The 12,512-nt window shown below is 41.1% G+C and overlaps 1 protein-coding gene across 1 annotated transcript in view; it reads left to right on the forward strand.

Annotated features, from left to right (window-relative positions):
- LOC126295344 (pleckstrin homology domain-containing family M member 2) overlaps positions 1 to 12,512 on the forward strand; it is a 260,206-nt gene that overhangs the window by 100,621 nt on the left and 147,073 nt on the right. Inside the window, exons 9-10 of the mRNA XM_049987814.1 lie at positions 4,162 to 4,396; positions 8,024 to 8,186. Of these exons, the coding sequence (XP_049843771.1) occupies positions 4,162 to 4,396; positions 8,024 to 8,186 (398 nt within the window). The remainder of the gene's footprint in view (positions 1 to 4,161; positions 4,397 to 8,023; positions 8,187 to 12,512) is intronic.

A 12,512-nucleotide genomic window follows, 5' to 3' on the forward strand; every position in this document is an offset into this window, starting at 1 on the left:
AGCACTGATCCACAGAAGCTAAGCGATGCCAAAGTTAGCGTAAGGAGGGCTATGTGTGAAGCGTTCAGTGAATTCGAAAGTAAAATTCTATGTACAGACTTGACAGAAAATCCTAGGAAGATCTGGTCTTAGGTTAAATCAGTAAGTGGCTTGAAACAGCATATCCAGACACTCCGGAATGATGATGGCATTGAAACAGAGGATGACACGTGTAAAGCTGAAATACTAAACACCTTTTTCCAAAGCTGTTTCACAGAGGAAGACCGCACTGCAGTTCCTTCTCTAAATCCTCACACAAACGAAAAAATGGCTGACATTGAAATAAGTGTGCAAGGAATAGAAAAGCAACTGAAATCACTCAACAGAGGAAAGTCCACTGGACCTGACGGGATACCAGTTCGATTCTACACAGAGAAAGCGAAAGAACTTGCCCCCCTTCTAACAGCCGCGTACCGCAAGTCTCTAGAGGAACGGAAGGTTCCAAATGATTGGAAAAGAGCACAGGTAGTCCCAGTCTTAAAGAAGGGTCGTCGAGTAGATGCGCAAAACTATAGACCTATATCTCTGACGTCGATCTGCTGTAGAATTTTAGAACATGTTTTTTGCTCGAGTATGATGTCGTTTTTGGAAACCCAGAATCTACTCTGTAGGAATCAATATGGATTCTGGAAACAGCGATCGTGTGAGACCCAGCTCACTTTATTTGTTCATGAGACCCAGAAAATATTAGATACAGGCTCCCAGGTAGATGCTATTTTCCTTGACTTCCGGAAGGCGTTTGATACAGTTCCGCACTGGCGCCTGATAAACAAAGTAAGAGCCTATGGAATATCAGACCAGCTGTGTGGCTGGATTGAAGAGTTTTCAGCAAACAGAACACGGCATGTTGTTCTTAATGGAGAGACGTCTACAGACGTTAAAGCAACCTCTGGCGTGCCACAGGGAAGTGTTATGGGACCACTGCTTTTCACAATATATCTAAATGACCTAGTAGATAGTGTCAGAAGCTCCGTGTGGCTTTTCGCAGATGATGCTGTAGTATACAGAGAAGTTGCAGCATTAGAAAATTGTAGCGAAATGCAGGAAGATGTGCAGCGGATAGGCACTTGGTGCAGGGAGTGGCAACTGACCCTTAACATAGACAAATGTAATGTATTGTGATTAGATAGAAAGGAGGATCTTTTATTGTATGATTATATGATAGCGGAACAAACACTGGTAGCAGTTGCGTCTGTAAAATATCTGGGAGTATGCGTGCGGAACGATTTAAAGTGGAATGATCATATAAAATTAATTGTTGGTAAGGGGGGTACCAGGTTGATTCATTGGGAGAGTCCTTAGAAAATGTAGTCCATCAACAGGGGAGATGGCTTACAAAACACTCATTCGACCTGTACTTGAGTATTGCTCAGCAGTGTTGGATCCGTACCAGATCGGGTTGACGGAGGAGATAGAGAAGATCCAAAGAAGAGCGGCGCATTTCGTCACAGGGTTATTTGGTAAGTGTGATAGTGTTATGGAGATGTTTAGCAAACTTGAGTGGCAGACTCTGCAAGAAAGGCGCTCTGCATCGCCTGTTGCTTGCTTGCTAGGTTTCGAGAGGGTGCGTTTCTGGATGAGGTATTGAATATATTGCTTTCCCCTACTTATACCTCTTGAGGAGATGACGAATGTAAAATTAGAGAGATTCGAGCGTGCACAGAGGTTTTCCGGCAGTCGTTCTTCCCGCGAACCATATGCGACTGGAACAGGAAAGGGAGGTAATGACAGTGGCACGTAAAGTGCCCTTTACCACACACCGTTGGGTGGCTTGCAGAGTATAAATGTAGATGTAGATGTAGATCCCTGGGGCACCTCTATTTGACTGTACCCCACTCAGACCCCCCATCATTACTAATAAATCTCATTCATTTATGTTCAAAATTAGTACAAGTGTCACTCAACAAAATTATTTATTTTCAGACTTAGGCTTAAAAATATCTGGAAAATCGTGTGTCCTCACACACTTACGGAGGCTTACTAACATTCTAACATAAAATCGTTAAAGTATTTTTTGTCACTCCTTCACATTTAAATGTAAAGTAAATAGCATTATGAATAGTGATCATTGTTATAGTCAGTATTTAAATATAAGAATTATATGAAGTTTTAATTAACATTTTAATTAAAGGTGTTTTAATGTTTGTTATGTTGACAAAATAGTTAGAGCTTAACTGTCACGACAAAACAAAGTATAACCAAATGAGCTTTATTTGTCAGTTCCATTACAATGGATATCGTCTTTCTCAACTACACTTTACGAGTTGCACAGGGAATTTGTTCTGTCTTTAGATATTGTCTGTTGATCCCTCCTTAAGTCTTCCAAATGCTTTTCTTCTGCTGGTTTGTAAGCTAAAGCTAGTTTTGGAAGGTGTTTAATGTCCATTTCTTGAAGAAGTTTGTACCAGTTGTTTTTTTGCATTAAGGTTATTCTGGTTTCAGTTGGTTCTACTTTTTGTTCTCGTCACACTGTTTCACTTTCATGTGGTCTGATCACGAGTAGCGTTTTGTCCTTCTTAGAAATTTCATTTTTGGATTTTGTATTTCTCCCAGTATTCTTTCTGTAGGTACCCAGCTGTCACTCCTATGAATGGAAGAGCCATAGTTTTTAAAAATTTACTCTTCTTTCCTGTCAGGTTTTAATTAAATACATTATGACAATATTACAAAAAGGAAAGATTGCCACACGTGTTTTGTTGTGTTGTCGTGTGTGTGTGTGTGTGTGTGTGTGTGTGTGTGTGTGTGTGTGTGTGTGTGTGTGTGTGTGTTTTGACTGCTTCTGAAGAAGACCTTCTGGCCCAAAGCTTATGTGTATAGTAGTCTTTTTGTTGTGCGTGTCTGCAACTCATCATCTCCGTACAGTAAGCAGTAATCTTTCCTTTTCATGTTTAAATATGTCACGAATGGTTGTCACATATATTTCGAAATTTAGCCCACTATCCATGCCAATTTTACACCCCCAGTAAGTGAGGGACGACACTAGTTCAATAATTCCATTTTCTCTAATCATTTTGGGTTGGACTGGATCCTTGGCCCAGAAAGCCATGTCTTTAGTATTGGTTTAAGAAAGCTCATCATCATATTGTTTAAAAAGGTAATTCAGGTGGTGTGGTGTGCACATTGTAAATGGTCTTTCTTGCAAATTTTCAATACATCATCTGCATAAAGCAAAGCATATAAGGAGGTAGCTTTGATATTTTAATAGTTTTTTGTGTGTGTTGGCTCCAGTTTAGCTCACTGTCAGATATATGTATATTAAAAAGAGATATTGGACAGCCCCTTCTTGTACTCCTTTATTTATTAGGTGTTTCATTCTTGTTTATCTGTACTTATCAATATTTTCGATTCTTTGTATAGGCTTCTCCTGGCTTTCACTAATTTGCTGGTACATCATTTGCTTTCCATTATAGTCCAAATTTTGTTATGACTTTCATCTACTGGTAACTCTCTATCAGAATACTTGAGGCTGACTTTATTTTAATTGTTGTTTGTACATTTTCAGCCATCCACCCTCTGCCTCTCTGCTAGACCTCCCCCTCTCACCCTCACTATCACGTGTGAGATTGGGTGATTTTTCTGTTGTTTTCAAGGTTTTTAACTTTTCTATCTTCAGTAATGATTGACTGAATGAACAAATACCCTTTCTCATGTGGTTCTTTTTTCCCCCCAAAGTTTCAGGATTTTTTAAATTCTGAATTTTATCTGAAGTTGTAGAGTTTTGCTGTTATACATTGTTTCTGATTTGATAACTGGGTTTGTGCTTGATTTTTGTATGTGTAGAGGCATTTTTTGTTGTGGATGAGCATTATTCCATAGGTGCCCTTCAGGTTCTGTGAACAAATAATCCTCCTATTATTATTATTATTATTATTATTATTATTATTATATCATGACATTTATTATAAACATACATACTGAGCACTGTTGAACAGATTGTTGTTTTGTATCAAGACATGGGAACTTGTGCTGTTCGGTGAAACAGGTCCTCTTGTGTACAGTACACTGAAAGCTCCCAACACGGGAGCACATGTTGAAAATCCTGGTTTTCTTCACTGCCACGCTGTCGGATAGGTGACGACTAGAGTACGTCGGCCGACACTCTGTGACACGTCATCTGTGCAGGTGTCGGAGGAGCGTGGCATCCCCGAGGGGCGGGAAGACCCTCCCAGGCCGGCGGGGACAGACCGTGGCAGCTACCGGCCCTCTGGCAGCAGTGTCGCCAGCTGCGGCGCCCTGACGGCAGGAGCCGACGACAGTGCAATAGCGGCAGCAGCCGCCGCCGCCGGGTCTAGGGGAGGATGCTTTGTACTCAGCGCCTCTCTTGCAAAATTTGCCTCCATGGCTTCTTCCATAGACTGTAAGTAATAATGTCACCATATTATTAGAATGAAAATGTATGAGGGTGGTTTGAAAAGTTCTCGAAATCACTACGAGAGGTCAGCACTAGTGCAATGAGTTGTTCACGTGATATTCATTGGACTGTTGGCTGTAAACACGTGCCACGTCAGTGCTCTCCGAAGAGAGCTGTGGCGGTGACGTGGCTCTGTTGTCCCCGCATACTGATTTGCGAAGATGGAAAAAAATAGAGATTCGAGCTGTGATTAAGTACTTTTAAAGAAAGATATGAAAGCAAAGGACATTCGTGCCGATTTCCAGAATACACTGGGCAACTCTGCTCCTTCCTATTCAATTGTTGCAAAGTGGACAAATGAATTTTTATATGGTCGGGAGAGCTTAGATCCACGCGCCGTGGTGCGCCGAGATGTCACTACTCCAGAAACCATTGAAAAAGTGCACAAAATAGTCACGGATGATCGCCGATTGAAAGTGTGTGAAATTGCTCACGCTTTCCAGATATCGTCTGGAAAGGTATATCACATTTGAACTGAAGAAATAGAAATGAAAAAATTATCTGCAAGACGAATGCCACAGCTCTTAACGCTGGATCAAAAAACGCACGAGAATGGACATACAGAAACAATGTGTGGGGTGTTTTAGGAGAAACGAACAAGATTTTTGGTGCCGGTTTGTGACTACAGATGAAACTTGGGTGCACTGCTATACCCCAAAGACAAAACACAGTCAAAGCAGTGGAAACATGCTGATTCTCTGCCACCAATGAAACTGAAGACAATCCCTTCGGTGGATAAGGTCATGACATCAGTATTCTCTAATGCAAAGATGATTCTGTTTGTAGATTATCTCCCCACTGGGCAAACAAATACTGGAGAATACTATGCTAACATCCTGGACAAATTGTGACAGAAGATATGTGGGAAAAGGCCAGGTTTAGCAAGGAAGAATGTCATAGTCCATCAAGACAATGCACGCCCGCACACGTGCCATCGCCATGGCAAAATGACATGGACTAAGGTATGAATTGTTGCCACATTCACCTTGTATGGCTCCGTCAGACTTCCGTCTCTTCCCAAAACTGAAAATTTTTCTTAGTGAACAAAGATTCACCTCAAACGAAGAATTGATAGCAGAGTTGACAACTATTTTGCAAGCCTGGAGGAAACTCATTTTCGAGATGGGATCAAGGCGCTGGAACATCGTTGGACCAAGTGCATTAATCTACAAGGATATTACATTGAAAAATTTAAAATAAAAGTCTTAGAGGTGTAAGTACTTTTCTTTTATTCCATTCTGAGAACTTTTCAAACCACCTTTGTAAATATAGTAATTGCAAATGAAATACCTGTTTCTCTTTCAAACGAAATCACAGACAACATATTTAGCTGTGACTGTTTTCAGCCAATGGTGTTAAACAGGGTGATTCCGTGACGATTATACAAACTTTCGGGGATGATGGGTAAATGTATCTATTTGATGTAAGGGACCAAATCTGTAAATGACAGACCTGAAATTTATAAACGAATATCATTATGATACCTTAGACAGTGGACAGCTTATACTGCAAACTCTTTGCATTCCATATTTTCATAGGAGGTAGTGTGGACCTAAACAAGAAAAACATGTCAATTAAACATGGGCACTAAGGCGCATACCATAACAGATATGAACACTTTTCATCTTTGCCTCTGTGAAACACGTCTCCTCTACTGAATAAGTGCTCTGTACTGCTTCCTCCCAAAATATGGAAACCAAAGAGCTTGCAGCAGAAGAGGTCCACTGTCAGATTTATCAGAATGTTTTTCACGTATAACTTTAGATTCTGTCATTTCCAAACCAGGGTATCTTACTAGAGGTCAGAAATAGAGTAAGTTCTGGTCTAATGATGTCAGTTGCATACTTTACAAGTCGAGGTGGCACTGTTACCTTAGTGCTATCTATCTGCCTGCCTTCCTTCCACTGTAGTTCTGCGAGAATGGGGCGTCTGAGAATGTGGCAGCTCAGTACTGATTCACTACTTTCACTGAAGTGTGCAGGAGCGTAAGGGCGATGGTGATATAGTACAGACATTGAGTACTCAATCTTGCTGTTGTAAAGTAGCACTTAACAAGGTAAAAACAGAGCACTTTTTGTGAGAATGTGGAAGGTGTAAGACGAAAATTAAGTCGAGCAGTGTACGGAGTTCAGTGTATTCAGACAAAACAGTACAGATTTTTGTCTAATGCAAACAGAGTGGTTGTATTTTTTATTACAGTAGTCTTCGAAAAACTGTCATGTACATGCTTATATAAATATACGTACACATTTATGCAAATCTGTATACATATATGCCCAACAGTTGTGTATGTTGCGGCAGCGCCGCGAGTCATCAGTTATACTTGTGTACTTGCTCTCCTTTCTATGTAGTTAGAGACTCAAGTGATGGGTTTACAAGTAATATCTTCAACATTTCGTTGCCCTGTCAGCAAATGTATAAATATTAATGTTAATTTTAGTAATGAACAGCCTCAGTTGCACGGTTTACCTAGAAATTTACCTAGGTTTCAGTCGGGATAACCCGACCTCCTTCGTAATAACAGAATCTATCATTTGTCCACAGTGGACATAATCAAGCTAAAAGTACAAATCTGTAAATTATCTTCAGAATGTAGAACTTGCCTGGCACTGCCTCGGCCCCATGGACTGGAGCTGACCGCAGCGTCATGAGGCCTGCCTAGGCGTACGCAATACCTCGCGCCTGCGAATAAACTGTGTGATAGTTATTTGTTGGGACAAGACGTGAACTTAGTTCCTGACCTTGAATTCACTAGTAAAGTGAACCAAAAGGTATAGCTGAGGAAAAGAGCATATATGTTAACCTGTACAGAACGTACTTAGATTGACTGTCTTAATATTTATGAAGTATTCATTGGTCATGATATGAGGAAGACATTGTGTGCTTACAAGGTACAGCTGTGACCTATCTAGGAAAATTTTTGTGCGTAAGAATGAAGTTTAATCGCCTAAAAAGAGCTTGGGGGTTGGAAGGTTAATATAAAGGCAACACCGTCGTTATTGCGACTAGGTCTAGAAATTTTTTTAAGACGTAATTGTTAAGCACTTACTCAGATGTGGTTACAACGCTTGAACATCCTGTTGACTTAGCACACAAATGGTCATGACTGAACTAATGAACAAGTCTATATCTGATCTGTAACATCCGGCAATATGGACCGTATAAAGTAGATGGTCATTATTCAAGATTAGTATATTTGACCTGAAATAGTCTAGAATTAAGTGAAAATCTAATGCATGTGCCTGATTGACCTTCTTGGCAAAGTTATGGTTACGAGTTGCAGAAAACACTATAGTACAGGATAATGTGGTGGCAATGGGGTACTCAATTTGCCTTCATGGAGGTGATCCACAAACATACTGTAAAAACTGTGTGTGGACCACTGCCATCATAATTCGGCCTTGGAGACAACTGCCATTGAACTTAGGGAATGATAGCAGAACTATGCTTAAAGCTTAAGTGTACTGCTAATCAAACAGTCAACTCAGCTGGACAGCTTAAAGTATAGTTTTTTTTCCAGTGACTCCAGAGAGCTCTGTGTGTTCACCTAATTACTCTATTTATTTTCCACAGACTGGTCATCAGATGAAGCGGACGGTGACGAGTCTGCCCTCACGGACAAGCGCCAGTCTATGCTCTCTGTCGCGTCATCAGCTCCGAGTCTGAAAGCTCGCATAAGCCAACGGCGGCTTACAGCTCTCTCACAGAAGCCATCAAAAGCTCCTCTCCTACAAAGGTAAGTGTGAACCGTACTCACTACATAGGTTTTGTCCTTTGAGTGTAGACTGAGACTCTGCATGGCAAGCTGAAGTACCGCTTTGTCTGAAATGAACCTTAGGCTGTGCTAAAATCAGTAAATTGGTGCTAAATATGCTTAAAAATCACACTTTCAGAATCACTGTAGAAAAGTGTTTGAGTTAATCGAAGATGATAAAAAGTGGAGTAATGTGAGAGTCAGTGGTGACTCCTCTTCTGTTTACCTATGACATTAGTGTCTTGCTCGCAAAATTCTCTGCGTGGGCAGTGTGGCCGCCTACTCACTAGTTGCAGTCTTGTGGGTTAAGTTGAATTGCCGCGTCGTCTGTTGGCAGTCACTACTTTGCCAGCTAAGCATAAATGCCCGAGCTGACGCACCTTTACGATCCTTATGAAGCTGGTATCTGTACAGATATCATTGGTGATCTTGCAGCTCTCGAAGAATGAAGTTAAAATGAAACCCAGACCTTTCATTGCTTACAGGCATTAATAAATATCAATGGGGACAGCAGAGGCACTACAAATGTAGTGTGTGGACAGAAAGTTGGAAAGTTTAGGTCTCACGAGGAGTGTGCCAGCGATAAGTCGCTGCAGTCACATTATAATCTGTGTCCTCGGTGGCACAGTCGGATAGAGCGTCTGCCATGTAAGAAGGAGGTCCCGTGTTCGAGTCCCGGTCAGGGCACCCACTTTTCAACTGTCCCCACTGATATTTATAAATGCCTGTAAGCAGCTAAAGGTCTAGATTTCATTATAACTTCATTGAAGATCCTTGTCAGGAAGCGAGTGTGTTGTAATAAACTGGAAACTAAAAGATGTTCTTAATGGAAAGAAAAAGTATGTGGTGGTCTTTTGATTGATTCGGTGTGGTCTACCACAACTTCCTTTGCATACCATATCTTCATCTCGGACTAGTACTTGCACCTTACAGCCTCAGTTATGTGTTGCATATGAAAGAGTACTTTGAAAAGTTCTCAGAATAAAATAGAAAGAAATGTCTTACCTGAGTGAAACTTCTTTCAATGTAATGTCCCTGTAAACTCGACCCAGCAATGTTCCGATGCCTCGATCCTGTCTCAAAAATTATACTCCTCTGGGCTTGCAAAAATGCCTATAAACTTCAGCTGTCAGTTCTCGACTTTTGTGTATTTTTGCCTCAGCAATGAGATTTGCATGTGGGCATGCATTGTTTTGATGAAAATGACTTATTTCCATGACAGACCTGGCCTTGTTTTTGTGTGTATCTCTTGCCGTAGTTAGTCCAGGTGGTTAACGTAGCATTTTCCCATAATTGTTTGGCTGCTGGGAAGGTAATTTATCAGCAGAGTTTGTTTCGCATTCCATAAAAGTGATGCCGTGACTTCTGGCAGTCCATACAGCCTTTTCTTTCTTTACTGATGGTGAAACATGTTTCCACTGATTTTTGGTTTTAGTAATGCATCCAGGTTTCATCTGTGGTCACTTAATTTTCGGTTGCTCTGAAAATGGGTCAAACATGTTCAGACATTTCCATTCTGATGCATTTTTGATTGTGTGTTAAGAGGCACAGTATCTGCCTGGCCAATAGTTTCCTCATATCCATTTCCATTGTTAAAATATGATATTCCCATCCTGTTGACATTCCTACAGCTTCAATAATTTCTCACACTTTCACTTGACTATCCTCCGTGAATGTTTTGTGCACCTTCACAATAATTTCTGGCGTAGTGGCACATCTCGCCCGTCCGCTATGTGGCTCGTCATCTGATCTTTCCCAGCCAAATGTAAACTTGTTCGTCCACTTGTCAACAGTTGAATACAAAGGAGCTGAGTCTCAAAGTGCATCCTAAAAATTAACCTGAATTTTCTTTGCTTTCATATCTTTCTTTACATAGTGCTTAACCACTGCTTTGAATCTAGATTCCCCCCTCTCACATCACACAGGCAAATCACTACAGGGGAACAATAGTGAATACACTATGGATCTCTACCCAGGGAACTGATGCATTATGAAGGAGCAGCTATTATTGCATGGGAACCTCATTGCACTAGCACTGACATCTGATGGTGATTCCAGAAACTTTCCGAACTACCCTCATGTTCGAACCTCTGTCTTCCCCTACAGTTTTTACCATCTACAGCTCTGTCTTGTACTGTGGGAGTCATTCCTGGATGTCTAGACACGCGTTCTGTCATTCTGCCCCCGTGTTCTTGTCAATTTTCTCTGCATGTTCATCTCTTCCCCAGTTCTTTGGAATACCTCATTTCTTACCTCAATAGTCCACTTAATTTTAAACAACCTTCTATAGCATCACGTCTCAGATGCTTCAAGCCCTTTCTATTTCTGGTTTTCCCAAAATGTATGATTCACTACCACACAATGCTGTGCTCCAAATGTACAAAAATTAATTTCTTCCTCAAATTGATGTCCATGTTTGATACTAGTAGACTTTTTTGGGCCAGGAATTCATGTACTGCCTGGGCTGGTCTGCTGTTTATGCCCTCCTTGTTTTGTCTGCCATGTGGAATTGTGTTTTTTTTTAGTCTTGTGACGTACATTTGCAGTCTGCTTAGTTTGTGTACTGGAGACATGTCAAAAATTTATAACACAGCTACAATGTACGCTATGTGATCAAAAGTATCCAGACACCTCCAAAAACATACATTTTTCATATTCGGTGCATTGTGGTGCTACCTACTGCCAGGTACTCCATATCAGCAACCTCAGTAGTCATTAGACATCGTGAAGGAGCAAAATGGGGTGATCCTTGGAATTCGTGGACTTCGAAGGCAGTCATCTTGTCATACACCTGTACATGAAATTTTCACACTCCTAAACATCCCCTGGTGCACTGTGTCTGCTGTGATAGTGAAGTGGAAACGTGAAGCGACATGTACAGCACAAAAGCATACAGGCCGACCTCGTCTGTTGACTGACAGAGATCGCCGACAGTTGAAGAGGGTCATAGTGTGTAATAGGTAGACATCTATCCAGACTGTCACACAGGAATTCCAGACTGCATCACGGTCCACTGCAAGTACTATGGCAGTTAGGCGGAAGGGGTGAGGAAACTTGGATTTCATTGGACAATTGAACAGCGGAAAAACGTTGTGTGGAGTGACGAATCGTGGTACACAATGTGGCAATCTGGTGGCAGGGTGTGGGCACGGCGAATGCACTGGTGAAAGTCATCTGCCAGTGTGTGTAGTGCCAGCAGTAAAATTTAGAGGTGGTGGTACAATAGCGTGGTCATGTTTTTCGTGGAGGGGGCTTGCACCCCTTGTTGTTTCGCATGGCACTATCGCAGCACAGGCCTACATCGATGTTTTAAGCACTTTCTTACTGCCTGCTGTTGAAGAGCAATTTGGGGATGGTGACTGGGTTTCTCAACATCATCGAGCACTTGTTCGTAATGCACGACCTGTGGCGGAGTGGTTATATGACAATTACATCCCTCTAATGGACTGGCCTCCACAGTGACCTGACTTGAATCATATAGAGCACCTTTGGTATGTTTTGGAATGCCAACTTCATACCAGACTTCACTGACAGACATCAATACCTCTCCTCAGTGCAGCACTCCATAAACAATGGGCTGCCATTCCCCAAGAAACCTTACAGCACCTGACTGAACATATGCGTGCAAGAGTGGAAACTGTTATCAAAGCTAAGGGTGGGCAGCCCCATATTGAATTACTCTCTCTCTCTCTCTCTCTCTCTCTCTCTCTCTCTCACTCACACACACACACACACACACACACACACACACACACACACACTTGCATTGCAAATATTATCAACTGCAACTGACACAGACGTGCAAAAAGTAGGTAGCACATAGAAGCTAATTTGAATCTTTTATTAGGTACAGCATTGGTTTTTGGGGTAACTCAACAAACATAGTGGAGATACTAAAAATATAGAAAAAAAATCATGCGAGGTATGTGCACTGCAAATAATAACGAACATATTTCATTCAATATGTATATAATATGTATGTACATATGTAGGCAGAGTTAATCTTTTTAATATTTAGTTTTCTAAATAATGGACAAAACAGTTCTTTATGATTTGCAGTGTATATATTTTGAATGATTTTTTCTGTATTTTTAGTGTCCATGCTATGTTTGTTGAGTTACCCTGAAAAATAACACCGTGCCTAATAATAGATTCAAAGCAGCTTGTATCTGCTACTTTTTGTGTGTCTGTGTCAATTGCAGTTGATAATATTTGCACTTCAGATGCAGAGCTGCTCAGTTTGCTAGGTACTCAATGTGTGCCTGCCAGCTCAGATTTTATCCACATTTAAACCTAAGGTTTCGGCTG

The sequence above is a fragment of the Schistocerca gregaria genome, chromosome 11 (genome assembly GCF_023897955.1).
Source record: "Schistocerca gregaria isolate iqSchGreg1 chromosome 11, iqSchGreg1.2, whole genome shotgun sequence".
NCBI classification, from domain to species: domain Eukaryota; kingdom Metazoa; phylum Arthropoda; class Insecta; order Orthoptera; family Acrididae; genus Schistocerca; species Schistocerca gregaria.